The 23,062-nt window shown below is 52.0% G+C and overlaps 1 protein-coding gene across 2 annotated transcripts in view; it reads right to left on the bottom strand.

The window, feature by feature from the left end:
- CCDC12 (coiled-coil domain containing 12) overlaps positions 1-23,062 on the bottom strand; it is a 62,005-nt gene that overhangs the window by 7,081 nt on the left and 31,862 nt on the right. For both annotated transcript variants that reach the window (XM_005600744.4, XM_005600746.4), the window contains 2 exons: positions 18,029-18,096; positions 1,078-1,157 (listed from right to left, as the gene is read on the bottom strand). In XM_005600744.4, coding sequence (XP_005600801.2) covers positions 1,078-1,157; positions 18,029-18,096 — 148 coding nt within the window. The remainder of the gene's footprint in view (positions 1-1,077; positions 1,158-18,028; positions 18,097-23,062) is intronic.

The following is a 23,062-nucleotide window of genomic DNA, read 5'->3' as shown; positions in this document are numbered from 1 at the left end:
TGGACCTCTAGGGAGACTGACCAGGAGGGCTCTGCCCCTGAGAGGACAGATGCCGAGAGCACTGACAACAAATCTGGGCTCCATGGGCTTCCTCTAACCCCCCTCACAGTTGCCCCATGTTCCCCCATGGCTCCCTGGCCTGCCTCACCTTCCTCCAGCCATAGGTGCTGATCCTGAGGCAAAGAACCAGCTCCACATCCGTCTCTTTCGTCCTGCCTTACTGCCTCCCACCTACATGTGCCAATGTCCCCCCCCAGTGGGGCCCAAACCATGAAGCAAATCACCTGGTAAGTGTGTGACTCTCAGGGGTGAAGGACACGGGGAAGCAGACTGGGGTGTGGCCAAATGGGTAGCACTTCATTCTTTTACAAGATAAATGTAATTACTCATTTATTACTCATAAAATTGAAAATTGATAACAAAATCAAAGAATAAAAACAGCACCAGGGATTTGCATGATAAAGTACCCAGCATCTCCAGTGTGGACGGCTGTGGACAGGCCTCAGCTGGCCAGATGCGCCTGGCTGTTGTGCTGTTCCCCATGCCATGGTGAGACTGGGCAGCCCCTGGCCCGGGGCTCTCTCCCTACTGGTGAGAACATCTCTCCCCATCGTCTGTGTTCTGGCACTGCCACACCTCGAGCCTGGCGAGCATCTGCCTGACACTGCTCTTTGAGCACCTGAGTGGTTGAACCCTCTTCAGGGTCTCTCACTCCAACCCTCCAAGGCCTGCAGGACCCATCTCACCCTGCCCCTGCTGTCCAAGGCTCCAGGGCCACTTCCACTTCCCAACCCAGAGAGGTTCTGAGGGGATGTGGTCTCTTCCCTCGCAGATCCCTGGGAGGCCTCCAAGTCAACGTGTGAGCAGGGCAGAGCAGGCACAGCAGACCTCTTCACTCCCTCACTGGCTCTCTGCTCTCACTCAACTTGTCCATCTGCTGTGAGATGGTGACAGGGTTCTGGAGGCCCAACTTCTAGCCCTGGCACTACAGGTTATTCCCAAGAGAGGGCAACACCAGCCAAGGTGGAGGCAACTGACAGTGCCATGGAGCAGAAGTGGAGAGATGCAGCCACCTACCCGCGACTGGTTTGGCTGGGGGCACCCTCCTCCTCTTCAGGTCCTCATCCTCTGGGACATAGTTCCGCAGCCTGAGTTCCCTGCAAGAGCACAGAGATCAAGCAGAGATGTAGTAAAGTGTGTGACGGTCTCATTCACCTCATACACTTGCAGGTCAGACTGTGATGAAGCCACACAAGCTGGTTATTTCCCGACTTTCCTAGGGTCTCTGGAAATGGCCTGGTGAAGAGGGAAAACATGGGAACAGAAGCATCATTGGGACAGGCACCCTCTCTGAGCCTCAGCCCCCTTATCTGCCAATTAGCAAGCAGGCTGGCTGCTCTCCCAAGGCCCTGCCTGCACTGGAGGCTCTCGTCCAGAGCTGGGGCCAGGGATGCTCGGGGAGCATCCACTAGCTGTCTCTCCTAGATTACCTCCATTTAACAGTTAAGGGAACTGAGGCTCAGAGAGATTGCACCATTTTCATAAGGTCACACAGTGGTGGCTGCAGCATCTGAGACCAAGACAAGGTATGACTCCAAGTCAGGCCAGAGCTCCTGGGCTGAGCTACTCCTAAAAGAGAAAGCCAGCACTCACCCACTGGCTCCTCAAGCCCAGCCTCCTTCTCAGAGCCTTTGTGTCCTGGAGCCACTGGTACACAGTTCCTCAACAACTTGTGGCAAGAGTCTGGGTGTGCTGGGAGTGGCTGGCAAAGGCTGAGGGACGGGCATGACAGTGTGCAAGACTGGGAAAGCCACAGTCCACCTGGACAGCCATGAGAACTGCAGAGGCCCACTCCTGCAAGAGGCCTTTCAAATGCTACCAAGGCAGAGCCCAAGACCTCTGTGAATGGGGAGGAGCCACAAGAGACCAGGATTACACACTGCGATGGGCCAGCAACAGTGGTGTTATTTTCCTCCTATCTCAGTCTCCTCAGGCATGGCTGGCTGCACCAAGCTCTCACTGGGGACCTTCCCAGCTCAGCAGCTCATCAAACCCCAATCCACACACCTAGAAGCTTGTCTGCAAGAGGAGAAGCCCTTGGCTAAGTGCACAGGGTGGCAAGGGGAGAGTTCCTAAGGCTGCTGCTTATTAAAGGCAAGACAGAGAGAGACACACGGGAACAGACCATCTAGGTTCCAGGGGAGTGGAAGCTGTCCCCCTACCTGTCAGCCAAGTGAGACTGGGATGTGGGTGGGTCCTCCTCCTTCCCCACTACTTCCTCTGAGCCCTTTCAACGACTGCTGGTCCCTCAGAAGTCCTACGCCTACAGAACAGGGAAGACTGTCCCAGCAGGAGGCCTCCTACAGTCTGTCATCTACCAAACCCTCTGTCCATGCCAGGCAAAAGCATTGCTGACTTCCATAGCCCCCGGGCAGGCAAGCTCTTCCAGAGGTGAGGCAGCAGGTGTCTATGGCCACACAGTTAGCAAGTGGCAGTGGTCTGAGCTTGGAGGCTTTCTGATGCCAAACCAGTCCCCTATTCACCAGCTCCACCTGCCCGCTTCCCCTCTGCCAGGGCCCCTGAGGCCCACAGCCCTGGGGTTAGGCTAAACCTTTGTGCCCAGGGGGCAGTACCAGCATGGCCTGTGTAGAGGAAGCCTGCCACGCACTCCCAGGGTCTGCTTCCTCTAGGGAGCAGGGACACCCACCCCATCCCCATCCCCTAATGCCTGCCTCAGGCCTGGTGGTAAATGTCAGGTCTCACCGGGAGAGAAAGTGGTGCAAGATCTGGTGCACTGACTTTCGTTCATAACAGGGTGGGGAGAAAAGCGGAAGAGAAACTGGGTGTGGGAAGAAAACTGCAGGGATTAGTGAAAAAAAACAACAACAAACTGTCACTCTCAGAAACTGGCTCCCGGGTTCTGTGAGAAATCAGCAAGAGAGGAGTGCAGAGAACTGTACCCAGAGCTTACAGGAACAGCACCAAGGCCCCACACCTTCAGCCCACAGGTGCCTGGGCTTCAGAAGGCCAGGTGGAAGGAGGGAGGACACAACAGGGAGACAGAGAAAGGCCAGAAGCGACAGGAAAGAGTAGCATCGGCTGGTGGGCTGACTGTATAACACTCTTCTGCCCCCCACAGCTGGGCCACTCACTGTCCTCTGCTGCTCGCTAGAGTTGAACACTGGGGTCCCAGTCACTGTGGGACTGTCCCATTCTGTGCCTCTTTTTCCACATCTGTAAACAAGGAGGCTATGCTGGGTGGGTCCAGCTCTGTCGAGCTACATTCAAGCCGTCCTCTGGTTCTCTCTGTGAGAGCTACTGAAGAGACTGTCCCTCACAAATGCCCAATGAACTGCCCCTCCTACCCCACCCCACCCCTATCACCACCAAAGGCCAAGAACCTCTGGGAGAGGTCATGGGCACTGGGTTCTGCTCAGGGGGCTTGGCTTTTCCAACACAGGACCAAGGTTTAACTCCTTGTTTCTGCAAACAACTCAAAAAACCTGACAGCGGGTGTATTTAAAGAAATCTATTTGTTGGCCTTGGGGAAGTACCAAGGCACCGAGGATCTGAGGGGCTGCAGCCACAGAGACAAGAGAAGTGCAACAAGGAGGGCCCTGACACTGGGTGTCTCTTTCCCCTTAAAGCATCTGTCCATTTACAAGCAGAGGCTGAAAAGCTGAGACCAAGCAGAGCTTCCTGCGATCTCAGGGGGCTGAAGAGACAAAATCTGCTTTCAGTGAGAGTAAGCCTCTTCATCAGTCCTGAAAGGGTGGGTCAGGGCACCCTGAGCCTAACTGCCTGCCAGAAGCTGGAATAAATTGTCTTGGGAGGAAAATAAATTATTCAGAGCCCCAAATTACCTCTAGAACTTTTCACACACAATGTCCAGGATTCAATCAAAGCCATGAGAAAAAATAAAGACACTAGAAACACACTCACGGGAGATCCAGATATTGGACTTATCAGAAATAAAATATAAAATAACTCAAATTAATGAAAGTTCAAGAAGGTATACCACAGAATGGAGAATTTCAACAGAGAATCTAAAACTGTAAAAATTAATCAAATGGAAATTCTACAGCTGAAAATATAACCAAAATTAGGAACTTAATGGGTTCAACAGCAGTTTAGATATAGCTCAAGAAAGGATTAGTGAGCTGCAAGACAAGCCAGAAAGTATTCAGACTGAGACAGAGAGGGAAAAATGTTGGAAAATACGAAAGAGAGCATAAGAGACATATAGAACATGGTGAAAAGATCTAATATACATAACATGCAATTAGAGACCCAGAAGAAATATTTAAAGAGATAATGACTGAAAATTTTACAGAATTAACAAAAAACATCAAGCCATAGATTAAAGAAACACCATGAACTCCAAAGAAAAGCATACTTAGGCAAATCACTGTCAAATTCTTAAACACCAAAGACAAAGAGAGATTCTTAAATAAAGACACCAACCTCAAAGGAGAAGCTCAAACTGATAGCTGACTTCTCAACAGAAACAATGGAAACCACAAGACAATGGAGTGATACATGGGAAGGGCTGAGAGTAAATAAAATGCCACACCAGAATGACAAATCTAGGTAAAATAGCCTTCAAAGAAAGGCTTTTCCAGACAAAGAAGAGTTGGGAAAATCAGTCATCAGATCAGAGGATGTGTTCTTAAAAAATACATAAACGGAGTGCTTTAGATTGAAGAAAAATGATCTCAGATGGAAGCATGAAATTGCAGGAAGGAATGAAACGGATGAGAAAGAGTAAATATGTGGGCAAATCTAAATGAACATTGACTGTATAAAATAGTAATAAGGACTTCACTTGTGGGATTTAAAATATAGCAACAAAGCACAGGATACAGGAATAGTGGCAAATGGTGTTAAGGGGTTCTGAGGTCCCAGTCCTTTGGCAAGTTAAGGATGTATGCTGTATCCTTATGGAAACCCACTACAGTGTCGAGAGCAGCCATAGCTCTTGGAGATGGGGTAGATGTGACTACACGGTGCCAGCCAGGAAACTCTGAAGCTGCCTGCACTCACTAGGTAGGCACTGGCATCTGGAGTTCACTCTTCTGGAGGCCACTGGAGCCAAACACTGGTTCTGCTACCCCCATTTGAGAATGAGGAGGCTGCTGGGGGAAGAGGTGCTAGAGACCTGGACTTCCAACAGTATGACCTGGGTCCAAACCCCAGCTTTGATGTTTTTGAGATATGGATAGGAAGGGTCATGTTTTCACTGGCCTCCATATGGAAATCAAAGATATCCATCTGTCGGGGCCAGCCCCATGGCTGAGTGGTTAAGTTTGCGTGCTCCGCTTCAGCGGCCTGGAGTTTCACTGGTTCAGATCCCAGGCGCAGACGTGGCACTGCTCATCAGACCATGCTGAGGTAGCACAACCAGAAGGACCTACAATCAGATACAACTATGTACTGGGGGCTTTGGGGAGAAGAAGAAAAAAAAAGGAAGATTGGCAACAGATGTTAACTCAGGTGCCGATCTCTAAAAAAAATATATACATACAGTTCACTTTCATTAAAAAAAAAAAAAGGATATCCATCTCTCAGGAGGCTGTGTGTAGGTGACGCAGGTTGTGGACATCAACACTGAACAGAGTGATGTCCTGTAGGGCAAAGGTCAGCTCTCTCAGGATCGCCTCCTTCCCACTCCACACTGCTGCCCCAGAAGCCCCTCCCCAAACCCTGAGAGCTCTATGTGCTATGACGATAATATGGCAGACGGTCCCAAGATGGGACAGTCAACCCTCCAAAGTCCAGAGAGTAACCCTTGAGTGCAGTTGGGAATGAGCAGCCCAGCAGACACATACATGGCCCATTAAGGACCCTCAAAATACCCCCCAATGAGCTGGGGTGCCCAAGGAGATAGAAAGTGGTCCTTGTGTGGCCCACAGGGGGGCAGGGGTGCGCCTATTTCTGCACACCGCACACTATGTGGCAAGGCTGGCCAGGGCACACCACCAGCAGCTGAGGCCTAGCCAAAGAACAGCCTCCTCCCTACTCTCTCCCTGCCTGCCTCCCCAGTGTCTCTGGTCTCCATGAGCCTGGCATTAGTGAGACTAATGAGTCCTAGAACCTGGGCCACCCAAGAGCCTGGCTTCTTATCTTACTCATTGCTGCAGCCCTTTCTGCTCAGAACTGGGAGTGGAATGACTCTGGACTGAAATCTTCTAGACAGGAGAAGGAGAAACCAGGCTCCAACTTCACGAGGCCTTCCTGCACCTGAGGCAATGCTTGAGCAAGAGGCTACAGGAAGTGTGGGCAATCCAGCCAGCCCTCCCCCAGCCTAAGGCTACAAAACACATGAGTCCTGTGTCAGGCGCTCTGGAGAACACAGACACGAGAGCCCCTTCCCCAAGCTAATCCTCTCCCAGGGGAAGGGGAGGGCACCATGCAAACCCTGGTTATGTGCCCTTTGGCCCACGTCAACAATAGAATGCCACATGGCCAAAGGGACAATGAAAATGCACCTTATGAACTTTTGTGGAGTAATTGCCAAGCTGTACTGTTACACTGAAAAGTGCAAGGTGAGGAACAGCAGGATAGTGTGTATCACATGTGTAAAAACAAGCATGTGTATGTGAGGGACAGATCAGCGTATCTGTGCACAGCCTAACTCTGGAAGGAGCCAAGAAGCTGGTCCCAAAGGTGGTCTTGCAACTGGGAGGTTGGGAGTGAAGGAAAATTTTTTCCCCTGTATGCCTTTTCAGACCTTTTGAATTCTGAACTATGAATCCCTTACATACCCCCCCCCAAAAAATTATACATACAAAAAAAAAAGTGTACAAAGAGACACCTAAATAGCTACAGACATTAGATGGATCATTGTATAACCACTGAAAATAATGTTGGCAGAAGATTGCTCTGAACGTGTAACAGAAAATTAACAAAAAGAAAAACCCAAATATTGACAGTAATTTTCTAAAAGTGATTTTTACTTGCATCTTTGATTTTCTGCAGATTCTACAATTTCTAATATAATTAATATTCTTTCTGCACAGAAACAATCAATGAGACAAAAGGAAACAAAAAAAGAGGAAACATGCAGAGCAGACATCAGTGAGGCTGGCCTCCAGAAGCAGGGGACTGTGGCGGGCTCGGCATCAGGAAGCCCTCTGCACCTGGGCGCCAGTGGTCCCCAGTTTCTGTGGCCTGGGGTCAGGCTATCCCCCTGGCCAGAGGGAAGCGGAGACCAAGCCATACTTTGGGGGCTTTTTGCCTGGAGTCCGTGGGCAGAAGGGCAGCACAGTGAGCCCTGTACCTTCTAGGACCCTGCACTTTGCACCCAAATGCCCTAGACCACCCACAGTCCCCTCTATGTGGGCAGCCACCTGGGTACCTCCACTTTCACTCTTTCTGGTCCAGGGCCTCCAGTGTCCCCCAAACAAGTCTAAACTTCTTAACACCATCCTGGCTTCAATCCTCATTGGTCCCCAGAGCCCACAATCAAATGTTCCCTGGGTCAGTAGCAGCCCTCCCTGCTACACACTTCTCTGCCCAGTAAGAGCTAGCTCAACAAGGTGGCACTATGAGCAGCCCCTCCCCTTTCCCAAATGTCCCCACCCACCAAAGACACAGCTGACTACTCTCCTGTGCCCCTCTTTGCCCCACTTGCCCCTCTACTCTCTACCCAACAGCCATCACATCCTATGCATGTGGCCCCTTGATGGCTGTATGTCTGTCCTGCATGCCCTGCCCTACAAGTTCCTAGAGACTCAGTTCTAGCACTTAGCACCCAGCAGCTCCAGGAAGGGCTGGGCACATACTTGCCTCCAGCTGGATACACGCACTCAGAGAGGCCACTTGGGAAAGTGTAATGGGTAGCTTAGGGCTCTTTGGGCCTTCTAGCACTTGGGAAGACAACGAAGGAAGTAAAGAAGCTGTGCCCAGGAGACGCAAATAGGGCAGGAATGTGGCTGGGTGAGAGGAGCCAACTCCTAAGTGACTTCCATTGTCTTTGTGGCAAAGCAAGAGGGCGATGTCCAAGTTCACATCCTACTGAGTCTCCTTTATTTTTCTTTTTGCTTTTTGGTGAGGAATATTGGCCCTGAGCTAACATCTGTTGCCAATCTTCCTTTTTTTTCCTCCCCAAAACCCCAATACATAGTTGTATATCCTAGTTGTAGGTCATTCTAGTTCTATGTGGGATGCTGCCACAGCACGGCCCGATGAGCAGTGCCACGTCTGCGCCCACGATCTGAAGCGGAGAACTCCGGGCCGCCAAAGTGGAGCACATGAACTTAACAACTTGGCCAGGGGGCCGGTCCCTGAGTCTCCTTCTTAAACCAGGAAACGTCCTTTTCCATTTCCTCTCCTCCGCTTCCACACCAAGGTGTGGGGAGACTTGTTAAGTGCCCGAGCAGGTGTGGTGACCACTGTGAAGTCTTCCTCAAGGCCAGCTGCAGGGACCCCAGGTGTGGGCTAGCTAGGAAGATTCCTGGGAAATCATCCCATGGGAGTGCTTTTTCACACCCTCCATATGTGCCATTCAGGGGAAGGGGGTAGGGGTAGAGAGAGTTGGTGTTCTCTGTAAAATATAAAACCCAGGAGTAGAGTTCTAGAATGTCCAAGCGAAAGGAAGTTTCCAGATTATCTGGTTCTCCTGGTAAACAATGGTAACTCCTTCAATGGTAAACAGACCTCAGAGAAAGTCTACACTGCTCATGGAGGCTTCCTAGCCCCTGGCCCACTTCACCAACTCATTCTTAACCATTTGGGACATTAGCCTCTCTTCTCACCTCATAGATCTTGGGGTCACGCCACACTCAGCCCCCTGCCCTGGACCCCTGGAGAGAGGCCAGAATGGGACATTACCACATGGCCTGCTCCTTGAGAACAAGGTCCACTCCACCTGGCTACCTCGGTCCCTCCTTCCCATACAGGCCCCCTCAGGGACCAGAGAGAGAGTTGTCGTGGAGCTCTCCTCATAGTAACAGATCACAGGGAAAGTCAAGCCCAGAATGGGCCTGCATGGCTCCTGGAGGCCAGCACTGGCTGGAGATGTGAGCACTTCTAATCGCAGAGCACTTTCAGTTTTAGCATTCAGAGTACAGAGACTCAGGAGCTCTTCCAGGAAAACATTCGCACACACCTAATCACCTTTTATTTGTTTTAGGCTCTGCACATAGACACTCACCCTAGGTCCCCAACATAAATAACAAGGCCTTGTTTGCTGCTGCCAGAGGCCAGGCCCTGGAAAAGGGGTGAGAGGCAACTACCCCAAATGATGTGCACAACTGCTCCAGAGGCAGTCTGGTCATTTCCTCCAAAATCCATGAAAATGCTCAAACCCCATGACCTGACAATCCTGCTCTGGGGAAACTATTCCATAGAAAGAGTAACAAAACAGGGACAAGCAAAAGAAAGCATTCTATGTACAAAAGTTTCTGGTAGCAGAATTTGTAACAGCCATGAGGCAGACACCTCTGTGCTCTCTTCTGGCAGAGTCCCCTAGAGTAAGCTACGAGCACCCTTCCAGAGGACCGCCAAGATGTGGGGGTAGGGCGGGCTCAGGACAGTGAAATCAGAACACCCGGAAATTTCACCCTGATAGGGTGAAGTAGGAGACGAGGGCAGAAAGAACGCAGATACTGGAACTAGATGGGCCATGGAGGGATGTTTTCGTTGGGTGGTTGTAAAACAGTTTAATTTAGGACACTTGAGAGTGGCTTAACAGCAAATGGACCTTTGATTTATTTATTTATTTTAATTTAATTTTTATTGAGTTAATGATAGGTTACAATCTTGTGAAATTTCAGTTGTACATTATTGTTTGTCTGTCATGTTGTAAGTGCACTTCCTCACCCTTTGTGCCCACCCCCCACCCCACCTTTCCCTTGGTAGCCACTAATCTCTTCTCTTTGTCTGCATTTTAAATTGCAAATGGTCCTTTTACAGAGCCCAATAGCTTCCCCAGCTGTCCCCCAGAAGGACAACTCTGGCCTCCATCTGTGCACAAGGAACCGAAACAGGACGTTAAAAGCTCCCTCTCCTATCCAGCCAGCTCCACCTCCATCCTGCCAACCCACCCCAGGCGTCCTGTCCTTCTGACATACAGAGAGGACGCAGGTCAGCTGGAGGACAGGACACAAGAACTGGCCACGTGGACAGGGCCATGTCACATGGACAAAGCCTCCCAAGCAACCCCTGGCAAACAGTTCCTCGGAAAGTTTCAGGAATAGGGCTGGGAGCTCCTGTGTCCTCCCTGATGTCAGGCCCCCGTCCCCAAACTGCAGACAATCACGAATGGATAATGCTTCCTTCTCAGCAGGAACACCCTCCACAAGCGGGCTCTCAGAGGCTGCCTCATAGGACTGCCCTTCAACAGAAGATGGAGGTGGTTACTGACATTTTCCAGGTGTGGAAAGCAGTCCAGAGAGATTCATGGATGTGCCCAAGGTCTCGAGTGAGGGAAGAGCCAGAGCTAGAACCCAAACCCAAGTCTCTGGCCTTGAGGAGGACCCCTACTCCAGCTCCCCACACCAGGCTCCTCAGGGACCAGCAGTCACTGTGGAAGAGTAAAGGCCTCCTGACAGAGTGACTGGGGTTCCTGCCCAGGGTTGCAGCTAGCTCAGCCAGCGCTCCTGGCCCTCAGCATTCCTTGAGGGAAAAAGTCATCCTGGGTCCCCCTCACTCCCCAACCCCAGGAGTTTGGCCTCCAGCACCATTCTCGAAACTCCATCCTTTCATCTCTCCCAGCTGCCAGGACCCTCCTTCAGCCCCTAAAATCACAGTGGATCACAGGTGTCAGAGGCGGAAGGAGCTTTAGAAATAATGCAGTTGTGCCTTTGCCTTAAAAACAGGGAGGCCAGGGGCCGGCTCGGTGGTACAGCAGTTAAGTTTGCACGCTCTATTTCAGTGGCCCAGGGTTCGCTCCTTTGGATCCTGGGTGCGGACGTACACACCACCTGGCAAGCCATGCTGTGGCAGGTGTCCCACATATAAAGTAGAGGAAGATGGGCACGGATGTTAGCTCAGGGCCAGTCTTCCTCAGCAAACCGCCCCCCCCCCCCCCAAAAAAAAACCCACGCAGGCCAGAAGAGCCAGAGCCAGCAGGGGGTGGGACCCATGTGAGAGCCTCACCAAGACAAATGAACAGCCATGATGACCCAAATTCACCCCACCAGTCAGCCCCAAGGCCTGCTAAGAACACCAGGTGGCTAGCACCTGAGGGATGGTTTAGAAACAGCAACGACCAGGCCCAAGAGTTAGTTAAGTCAGGCCCCTGCCCAGCGGGAGCTGCCATCACATCTGAGTCATGTGGTCTGCACCCACTCCCACCCAGGACTCTGCAGAGTCCAGTCCAGGTTCTCTAAATTGACAGGCTGAGCTTGGCACCCATCCCACCTGAAAACACATAGCTAAGGGGCGCTTAAAGAACTAGAAACAGCTGATGCACCAAAACTCAAGGACTGAAAACTAAATTATGGTACTCTCAAAGAAATATCAATCAACCATTAAAGATTTTATAGAAATACATTTACCAAAAGGTGGTCATGATATAGTATGTGAAAAAGGTTACAAAACAGCAGGATATGCACAGATACATGTCATTCTGTAGTTTCTACAACTGAAAAAAATCTATAATTGATGTACTTTAAATATCAATTTAAATTTAAAAAGAAGAGGGGGTGAAGGTTCATGGCAGCTGAGCTGAATCCCAAAGGGCCCACAATATGAGAACTGGACTGGCCACACTGGCTGTCTGGGGCTCAGATGGTGGGGGGACAGCAGCCTGCACCGTCTACTGCCCCCCACCCTCCTGGGGCCCAACCTACCCACAGACCACTCCGGGGAGGTGGATTGTGCTCAACCCCGTCAGGGTGCCCGGTGCCACAAACTGCTAGCTCTGCTGCAGGCTGTCACAGAAGGACCTTCCACCCTTCACCGCAAGGCTGCCTGGCACCCCTGCTGCCCACCCCTCCCGTCCCAGGCAAGAAGGCATGTGGGACAAAGACCACAGCACCTCTCCATTTAGGGGCAGCACTAAGGATGAAGGTGATGGAGCAGAACTAGGCCTGGCCTGCCTTGGGAGCTTGTAGGCAGAGGACAGGAATGGCTCCATTTCCCCAGTTGTCACCTGATGACTGGACAAGCTCAGCTGTTCTCCACCCTGACTGCACAGCAGACAGGGACCAGGAGAGGGTCCCAGTGGTTCTCCACTCCCTCTCAGTTGGGAGATCTTAGGCAAATCACTTCGTCTGTGTGATCCTCCTCACTCACAGTTGACCACTCCTACCCCCAGAACAGGGAGGATGACTTCATGAGAAGGGCTTTGAAAGCAGTGAAGATCATGACCTACAAGATCATGACTTTTTCCCACACAGCAAGGACCCAGTCAGGGGAAGCACCCAGCCTGGTCACACGGTTGAGTTGGCTTCCCATGACACCACCTTCTTTAAACCAGTTCTCTCTTGATTCATTCTCCCACATTCCTGGGCCGATTACTGAGCAACAGGATCAGGAAAAACAGGGTGGCCGCAGGTCCCTGTTCTGCTGCCTCAGCAAAGAGTCATGGAGCCACAGTCCATCCCCGATGCCCACGGCTGGGACACCCCCGGGCCTGGAGTCGGAGTAAGATAACTCAGGAGGTGGGGGAAGGCACTCTGGTTGTTACCACTCGAGTGGAGCAATGTTTGCCACATCCAGCTGACGTTGTGGATCTGTGAGCACGCCCTGATGCACAGAAACCATCCTCAGAATCCAAATTGCAGAGGGAAGGCCTGGTATCTGCCAGCCTACGGGGTTTGGGCAGTAGGCCAGAGCTGGGCTGGGCCTCAGCTGGGGTGGGACCTCTCTCCACTTGGGTTGGAGAACCAGTTTTCCATCCTGAAGAAGGAAGGCTAGTGGCCCAGTTTCTCCTGCAGGACATGACACCCACTCCAGGGTGAACCACTGTCCCTGGATGGTGACTGCTCCAGCTGGGTGCAGACCTTGAGCCAAAGCCGAAGGGAGGTGGCGGCTGTGGGGGCTGAGGGTTTGGGACTGCTTGTTCAGGCACTCAACAAGACACGCTCCCCTGCCCCATGCCTGATAGGGTGTGCAACACTTCCCCTCTCCTTCCACCTGGTAGGGTGGCCGTGACTCTCGGCCACAAACCATACCCTAGACATGCCACCACAGCACATGTCAGCCGACCAGCCATCAGGAGGAAGTGACTGAGGGCTTAAAAAAAGCAAAAGCAGCTGATGTGAATGCCCCTTTCTGTGGGCCAGCTTTCCAGGGCCACCAGATCACATCTTATCTAGGCAATAAGCAGGGGGCCGTGTTAGAGATGAGTCATGGACATCCCTGCAGAGTTAGCTACAAGGGAAGGCTGGCTGGGAGAGGGCAGATACAGCCCAGACAAGAAACAGGGGCCCTTCTGGGGACGGGAACACATCCTTCCTTCCCACAGAGCCTGGGTGGGCTGGCTGACCTGCAGGGGCTGATTCCCATCCAGTGGGGATTTGACTGTATGGGGATGGGATAGGATTTATCCTGAAAAGAGTAAAAAAACATTTAAAGAGGAATTTTGATTTATAGATTCCATGCAATTCCAATGAAAATCCTAGCAAGCTTTTTATGGAAATGAACAAGCTGATTCTAAAATTTATAAGGAAAGGCAAAGGAACTAGAACAGCTAAGATTCTGAAAGGGTCTCCCTGGGGAGACTGGCAGAGAGGGAGGAAGCGGTTCTCCAGGAAGGTTGGTGAGGGGCGAGGTCCTGGGGTGCCTGCTCCAATCCTGTGGGATAGTCCCATTTCCTCAGCTACAGGCCCTGGCCCTCCAGTGTATCTGGTCAGACAACAGAATCTGCAGAATGAGGCCACTCATCTTACTTCCGGAGGACAACCTACACACCAAGCAAGGGAGGCGATACAAAGAGGTTCCTGACCATTACTTTCTTGGCCACATATGCTTATTTCTACTCTCATCCACTCACCTCGTGGTTTTCCCAACGACTGCCCTCTTCGTACAGTTAGCACAGGCCTGATGTAAAAGTGAACTCTGCCTTTTCCAGGTGTCTGCAGTCCTTTAGCTCTCTCAAAAGTGCCTCAGAGTGTCTTCCTTCCACCCAGAGACTCGGCACTAGCCAGGTAAACAGCTATGGCATTTGCTCCTCTTATTAGGGAAGAACGTTTTATTTTTCTCCCCATCTTTCAGTTGAAGATACTCAGGTGAGACTCACTGAGGCAATGTGACTTGCCCAGGGTCGGAAAGCCAGTAACTGGCAGGGCCTGGCTTCAAACCCAGGAGCTGCTTCCAAATCTGGAGCTCTCTCCACCTGCCTAGTTCCTCCAATTCTGGGGCCTGCTGCTGAACAAAGAATTGTCTCAGCATTTACTTCCCTGAGTCTCATCCAGTGTCTAAGAAATGGCTCGATGAACTACCTAACACGAGTCAACGGAATAGGCCCCCTGTCACGTCACGTGTCTGTGCAAGGGCCTACAGGCCACCGCTAATCTTCCTCCCTGTTCCAGTGACCTGTATAAAGCTCGGGTTGGGGTTTATGTGCAGGGGGTTGGGGGGTGTCTGTCCATGCCTCCCCAACAAGGGGTTACACCACTCACCCTTCCACATTGCTGGTTCACACCTCTGCGCCTTTGCTACCCACATCCTACCCTCTAGAATTCCAGACTCAAACTCAAGAGGAATGTTCTCCATGAGGCCTTGTCCTGCTGCCCTCAGCTGAAGGCAGCCCGGTGTGGGCAGTGCATTCCTCTCAGGACACCTCAGAAGGGCTGGTGCCCACAGGGCTTCCCACCTGGCACTTAGGCTCAACCCAGGCTGACCTGAACTGAAGTGGGCTGTTCTTACCTCCCAGCAGCTGAGGAAGCCGAGATGCTCACTGGCAACTGGCCTCAGAGGTCATTCCTCCCCTCCCAGTGGAACTGGCAGGTCGCCCCTTTCTCCCCTCTGTCAAAGGTGGCTGTGGCCTAGGGGCCCTGTGGAACCTGCTCCCACGCCATAAGCATCCTGCTGGGAGTCCTCTTCCAGACTTGGGGTACAGATGAGGAGAAAGGCCCCCCTTCTTGGGATGGACACAGACTGCTACCTCCTGCTCTTCCTGGAAAGCCCACACCCGAGCCCTGGACCCTGTAGTCTGGGGTTAAGCCCACACAGATCTGGCCCCTTGGTACAGAAACCAAGGCTCTGCCCTGCCTTCCTGAATAACCCGGGCAAGCCCTTTGCTCTAAGCCTGTTAAAGTCAGGAGAGTCCACTTTTCCTAGGGGGCTGCAAATACGGATACAACTCCACTGCAAGCTAAGGCTGGGCTTCCTGACAACTGAGAGTGACTGAGCAGCCCTGCCAGGTAAGGGATACTTAGAGAAGTCTCTAGAGGGACAGGCCCAGAAGTGAAGCTCCTGATTACCAGGCCAGACCCGTTCCACCACATTCCACCACCCAAAAAAGGCCAGTTCAGAGAAAAGCGAAACAGGATCAGCTGAAGCAGAATCCAATTCAATGTCCAGCATGTTTGGTCCCTGGGCTGCCATGAGCAAAGGAGTGGCCCTGCACTTGCCAGGCTCGGCGGGCTGAGCATGGGACTTCAGAGAGGGTCTCATGCTCTACCACAAATGACGCATTAAGACCTAGCAGGTGAGCAGGCCTCTGAAGCTCGCTGACAGGAACGTGGAACTATGCGTCTCCCTCACTCTGTTTTTCACACTGTTTTCATTATGAAATATCTCAGGCACACAAAAAAGTTTAGAGTAACACAACACATGTACTCACCTCCCTGTGTGAAGAAAAGCAACATTTTGCCATATTTGAGACAGGTTTCTTCCTTGCTCTCTCTTTTTTCTTTTTTTATGAAATCACATATTGAAGCCAGTTAAAGCCTTTCCCTAATCCTGTTTCCTCCCTTTCCCAGCAGCCAATGTGAGGCCAGGAGCCGGTGATGCCCCCACGGGCATGTTTACACTTCTGCAGCTTCCGCTCCACCGCCCCAGACATCTGACCACACATTTGCTTCCTTGTTAACAGTCTGTCGCTCTAGAGAATGTCAGGACCACGAGGGGCTCCCTGACTGTGCTTTGTCCACTGTCCCTCCCAGGGGACTAGAATGGTGCCCTGTACAAATCATACAACCAATCAAGTCAGTACTTGTTGACTGAATAACACACATATCACTGGGTGCGCTTTAAATCTGATATAAATGTTCCTGCCCTGTATGTCTCAATTCTGAAGTCTGCTTTTTCTTCCACTCAACACCATGTTTGAGATTCAACCACATGGTTCAACATTCAAGTCTTCTACTTATGATCCACCCACCCCCCTGCTAATCAGTGACCCTTCTCTTTCTCATTAAGGAGATGGAGGCTCAGAGAAGGGACTTCTCAGCAAAGCAAAGATGGCCCGGAAACTGGGACTCAAGGCTCTAGGCAGCGACTGAGAACCTAAGAACAAACCAGAAGTGAACCAAAGGTTCTCTAAGCAGTTACCACAGAATGGGGGAAACTGTGCAGACACCCACCCTAAAACCACAAAAGGCTGGGGTCACTTAGCAAAGGAGCAACAACCTGGCCTTCATCTCTGTCATCAGTGCAGACCCCCTGAGGTGCTAGGGGCACTAAGGCCCAATAAAAAAGCACAGAGCCCAGAGCTAGGATGGTGAGGGTCTTGGCGCTGCCATTTAGCGTCACCAGCCTCTCAGCACAGAGCCGTTACCACCTCTCAGCCCAAGTGAGGTGGCAAGGACTCTGCAGGGCTGCTGTGAGGACAGTGTGAACGCACTTTGTAAACTGTCAAGTCACACACATGCACGCACACACACCCCCCTGCAGACTTGAAAAAGCCCTGTTTCCTTTGAGACAGGCTCCTGAATAAGAAGGCAGAGTTGAGGGGCCTGTACCTGGGGAAGGTTCCAGTCACACTGTGAAGGCAACACGAGGCTGTGGCATCAGGAAGGCCTGCTCCCAACTGCCGGCCCAGTTTCCTCCAGGGAGCATGCGTCCCCTCCTGCTGCACCCCCTCAACACACAGGCCATGGAGGCTGGCTTTCTCAGGGCATCAAGATCTACTTCCCCAGTGAGTAGGCACCTGCAGAGGCCCTGCGCCTGAAGGAAACTGCTCAGCGCAGTGGACATCAAGACCACCTGTCCATACAGACACCAAGTCTGATTCCAAGCAGAGTTCTCCAGCTACCTTGTGGCCCCACCTCAGGCCTGGGCACCGGAGGGAGGGCACAAGATCTCTGGAACTTCTGGCATGGAAGTGCTAGGAGACATGAAGGTTCTCCCCAGCTCACCAAGACCAACCACACAGCCCCTCCCCACCCCACACAGTGGCTCCACAAATGTTTCCTGGGAATTGCTGATGCAAAGCAGCATCCGAAGCTTTGCAGAGATTCTAGCCCTTGAGACTGGGGGTAGGACAGCGTGCCTGAGAGCATGGGGAAGAGTGCTAATGTTTAGGTGATTTAAGCTGACTAAACTAGATGATGAGATTTAGAAAAATAAGATAAACACTCTCCACGGATTACTGAGGGGGGCAGGGGAGGAGACAAAGAGAAAGAAGCAGAGACCTCTGAGCTGAACTCTACAGGAAGACTCAGATGTCAAAGGTGGACAGGAGATGAAAAGGAATTCCAGGCCGAGAGGACAGCATAAACAGATGACACTGTCAGGAAATGCTGAGTGCCCAGGGGTGCTTAAGCGAAACCAGAGGAGGCTGGACAAGGCCAGATGGCCCAGGCAGAGATTCACACACCAGGCAGAATTTGGACCTGACTTTGCAGGTGCTATAAAGCCAAGCCATGCAAGGCGTTTGAGGATCAGAGTGATGAGACATAAAGTGAGGGTCAGGAAGAAAATGCTGGTGGCTAAGTAAGAGCCAGATGCCCAGTGGGGGAAAGGGTGCAAAGAAGGCTCTGACTGTGGAGAAGAGTGAGATTTTCAGGTCTGAACAGGCAGCATGGGGTGGAGAGGAAGGGACAGGGTAGACTAAAGACAGAGTTGGGAGGATGCGGAAACCAAGAGGTGCTGGAGCAGAGCGCAGGGCAGAGAGCTACACATGGGGCATTACCTGTGTTTCTCGCCTTCCTCCTCCCCTTCTCTGAGCTGCTTGGTCTTTGGCTCCCCGTCTTCCTTGTCCTGAAAAGGAAGGGAGAAAACCACCCGCTCAGCTGAACACTCCTACTTTCAGTCCATACTGCTTAAGCAGCCAATGAAGAACAGGACATCTCTGGAGCCAGATGCCCTCGCAAGGACCAGCCTGGTCTTCCAGCCTCCAAGTGGGGCACATGCCTGCTGCAACCAATGGGCACAACGCTGTAGCCTTGCTCCATACCCCTCAACTCCCCTTGCAGAATTTAAAAATCCATGATGTCAGCCCAGGCCCAGGCCCGTGGTGGCCCTCAGAGAACACTAGTAGGAGGAGCTGGAAGGTTTTAGGCCATGAGAAACAAAGCTGGTTGGTGCCACGGAAAGCCCATGCTGGCAGGCCAGCAGTCACCTTCATGGGTCTGGATGGAGCCACCTGCTGAGCTGGGAGAGATTTGGGAAGAGCAGTCACCAGCAACCTGGGCAGGACAAAAGCTCAGGACCCCCGACTTCCCTTCAGGCCAGAGGCCTCTCCAGCAACACCAGCTCCCTTTAGGGGTAGCATAACTCAAACTAGGATGGTTGTAACAAGACTCACCCTTGCAATATACTCAGGGGGATGGAGGGAAGGGGAACAAGTTCAAAGTTTCTATGAGAAAAATTTCTCCTAAATCTGTTTTTTTTTTTTTTGGTCTTCCTCCTGCCCCCCTAACTCTCTGAAAGTCTAGCGAAGCCATGTTCATCTCAACTTTGACATAGCATGCTTGCTCTCCATGCACACCAAGGCCACAACAAAGGACACCTCGATGCTGCTTCCACCTGCAGCAGAAAATGCCTTCCCGGGCTTTCTTCCTTACCATGTGACTACTGCACTTAGATGAGACCTGCCGTGAGAGAAACGGACACGCAGGGTGTGTGCAAGTGTGTGTGTTCAAATGCATGTGACCACGCCCTCAGTGCTTGGGTGAGAGGCTCCAGGGCAGTCTTTTTCCAGGGTCTCCCCACACACCAGGGTTGGCCCTCCAGAGGGTGTCAGTGTGCATTTCATCCCTCGCAGCGACCTGCCTTTGACTCTCACTGGAGCACTGTTCTGAGGAGACATCTGTAAGCCCCGCCACAGGGAACCTATGCTGATGGATATAAGAATGAGCTGACATGTAAATTATTAGTAAAATAGCTGCTGGTACTACTTCTCCTAGAAGTCTGTTTATGCCACTGACAAGTGCCTCCTGAGATGGCATTCGCTTTATGAGTCACTTCCTGCCGGTGTTCATGATGGAGACCCTGGGAACAACCAGACCCCACCCTACCTTGGCCTCACAAATACGGGGGAGGAGACCACCAAAACTAGGCAGGAGGCCTGGCCCAGAGAAAGGCGTTTGTGACGTGAACAAATCAAGATCCCCGCCTCGTTCTCTCAACCCAGGGCAGCTCAGTCTCATGAGGATGAGGCAGAACGAGTGATAGGAGCCACATGAGAGAGATCAACGTGGTTCTGTGGGGTGGGAAGAGGACTTTCTACCAAGGGATGAGCAGAATTTGAGTGCTGCAGGATGGGGAGACAGGAGTAGGAAGGGCATTCCTGGAGGGGAGCACAGCTTGAGTACAGGCAGGGTGTGGTCTGAAGAACAGGCAGGTGGTTGGACTAACAGTCAGGGTGAAGGTGAATACTGATAAGGCTGTGAAGGCAGGTGGGGCTGATCACATAGGGCTCTGGCTGGAGTCCTAAGGCAACAGAAGCCAGAGGACAGCTGCTGGAGGAAGGACCAGAGGCCTGTCCTAAGCGCCTGCTGACCTCACTGGGTAAGCAGGCCCGGGGGTAGAAAGGCAGTTGTTTGATGATGACCAAAGACGAAGGGAGGGCAGAGTATAAACTCTTTACTGAGAAACAAGTTAGGCTTCTCCACATGGCTCCCAGGGCTGCTGGGGCCTGGGTGTGACCTTCCACAGAGGCCTAACTGACACATGCACCCTCCCTCACTAAATGCTAGCTAATGAAGCAAGCCAGAAGCCTGGATATTTGAATAAAAAGCTCCTTCCCAATTGCCAGCCAGCGGACTGCTTGATGGCCAGATATGCCAGCTGCAGGGGAAGGGGCTGGTGGATGTCTCCTTCTGGTGAGTAAGGACAGAGGTGGAAGAGCAGAAAAGGCTCAGCTTTCCCCAAAGTGGGCTGGTGAGCAACCCCACATAAAGGCTTCTTTCCATGCGGGCTCTGTTAATCTGGAGCAGCTGGTAGAAGGGCGTGGGGACTGTGGGAACAGCCTTTGGGAGGAGTCCTTTGCAAACACCACGCCTCTTCCCAGCCCTTGAGCAAGGGCAACTCAGTGGCCACCGCTGCCACCACCCTCCTGGAGTCCCAGAGACACTCAAGTGCCTCGGCAAAGGCCAAGTTATTCATTAATAAATGAGAAAACACCCAGCTATCTAAATGACATTTAAAAAAATGGCCGGCAGACTGGTGAGTGGGGTGCAGCAGTAGCTCTGCAGATGGCACGAGGTTAAGGATGACCCCAGCCTGAGATGCTGTGCAAAGAGCAGGGGCTCAGGAACGATAAGAAGCGTGTGGGGCAGGAGCAGGTGAACAAATAAACAGGCCACATCAGGGGGACAAGGAGCACTCTGGTCTTCCTGCTAAACAGTGATTCAGTTAGGACAGTGAGCATTCATGAGGAGGAAAGAGCCTTGAGGCGATCCTGGCCTAGGCCACAAGGCAGGACCCTCACTGTCTGGGACGGTGTGGGGGAAGTGCAGACCAGCCTCACGGCCCACCCCAGCCTAAGAGACTCAGAGAACCCTCAGAACTGAGGGGCTCGCAGGACCATTGCCTTCCAGGTCCTCAATTCAACCCACAGGGACCCCAGCAAACTGCCGGCAGGGCAAGGGGAAAGATCTGCCCAAGGTCACAGAGCCTGTCAGTGGTAGCTGCAGGTCTGATCACGGTCCTCCTGATCCCCACCCTGCATTCTTGCCCAGGAGATGAGAGATAATGCATCAAGGGTAGTACTTAGTTTCTAAAAACAGCTCTGATCCCAGTCACCTCTTCCAAGCTCCCTAACCGTTGAGATCTGGCCATGTGTGCTCAGACCGGCCACGGCCAGCGCAAGTCTAGTCTAGGTCTAAGCCCTGGAGCACACTCATGGGAGTGCACGCAGGTCCCAAGGTGCATGACAACCACAGGGAATCGAGAGAGGCCTCGCCCACCCCGAGACCCTCAGATCCCACTCACTGCCTAACCACTCCCTGAACACACGCTTCCCAGATCTCCCTGCCTTTCTCCCCCCTTCCCAGCCCGTGTTCTCCATTACTCCCCCATCTCCTGGGTCCCCAGCACAACCCAGCCCCCAGCTATTCCCCTCCACCCTTGCCTGCCAGCCAGCCAGTCTGCCACCCCTTCTACTCTGGAGAACGCAGCTGCCTGCTGCCCTTTTCTCCTTTTTCTAACCTGAGATCTCCCCTAAGTTTCTTGCCACCTCATCCATCCACATCATTGGCGTCCTCTTCAAAGACACCAGTCAGATCATACTGCCCTGGCCCTCTGCTCAAAGCACTCGCGGGCTCCCACACCCCCAGGACAACAGTCATTCTCCTCAAGGTGCAGCCTCCCCAGGCCCCGACACTAGCTCTGCAGCCCGTTCACAGTGGCCCCTGTCCAGAATACTCTGATACCTGACTCTGTCCTAAATCCTGAAATGTCCATTCTGATATCCCCAAAGAAAACCCAATCTCTGGCCAGTCCTAGAGGCCAGCTTAAAGGTAACCTCCTCATGGCAGCCTTCTGAGGTTCCCAGGCAAAGGGTTCTGTTGCTCCTCTGGGTCTGATCCTAGGCCAAGACACAGGCCTGTGGTCATTTCTATTCATATCCAGGCCTTATTAGCCCTTCCCCAAGTTCCTCTCAGTGTGGGGGCACCACCTGGAGCCTCCTCAGGCCTACCCCAGACAACATTCATCACCTCTTTGCCAGCTTAACTACTACTCTCTCCACCAACTCCAGAAGAGTCAAACTCTTAGGAATACTGGTGGATGGAGGACAGGAAAGCCACAGCCTTGACTGGGGTCCTCCCTGCAGCCCGCTTGCCTGTTCCTGGAGGTACCCCATATTTCTGACGCCAGCCAGGGTCTCCACACCTAGGCCCCGCCCCTGACCTCACCTTTCCCAGAGCCTGCAGGAGGAAGGGGCTTTTGAGGCAAGACTTCAGGGGGTCTCAAAAACAGCCCTGGCCAAAACTGAGCCTGACTGATCTGTTTCATAATGTTTGAAATCCTTTCCCCAGGAACAAAACTCTGTGTAGGATTGCTATTATTTCTTCCTTAAATGTGTGATAAGACTTCGGTGAAGCCATCTCGGCCTTAAGTTTTCTTTGTGAGGTTTTAGACATAGGGCTATACAGATTTTCTATTTCTTCTTGAGTTGGTCTTATTAATTGGTATCTTTCAAGAAATATCCATTTCACCTAAGTTACTGAATTTACTGGCATAAAGTTGCTTATAATATTCCCTTATTATCCTTTTAATGCCTGCAGGATCTGTGGTGATATCCACTGATGTTAATAATTTCTATCTTTTCTCTTTCTTCATTAGACTAGATTAGAAGTTTATCAATTTGGGGACACATCCAGACTTGGTGTTTTAATGACATGTTTGCTTTTCGGTCTCCCCCTGGAAGAAGCCCCCACAAGCTGAGCACACTTGTCTCTGGATGGGGAGTATCAATCCACATTTGTTGCCTGAATGTAGGACGACCACCAGAAGCTCCATCGGCCACCAGAAATGCAGCAGAGAGAGGCCGAGAAGGAGGCTGCCGCATCTCCTCCTGCTGCCCTTTCCACCTAGGCAAAGGCGAGGGTCCTTCTTCCTCACACCCCCGCCTTCCATCTGTGTGCCGGGTATGTCGTGGGCACAAGGATAAAGGAAACAAGAACCCTGTCCTCGAGGACCTCAAGGCTACTCAAAGGAGCAGACTTAGAAAGTATAACTCGGTGCCACGAGTGGTGAGGAAAGCTTCATTAAATGTTCG

The sequence above is a fragment of the Equus caballus genome, chromosome 16 (assembly GCF_041296265.1).
Source record: "Equus caballus isolate H_3958 breed thoroughbred chromosome 16, TB-T2T, whole genome shotgun sequence".
In the NCBI taxonomy this organism is placed as follows: domain Eukaryota; kingdom Metazoa; phylum Chordata; class Mammalia; order Perissodactyla; family Equidae; genus Equus; species Equus caballus.
The sequence above is the reverse complement of the archived record's forward strand: the minus strand, read 5'-3'. Positions and strand labels throughout refer to the sequence as shown.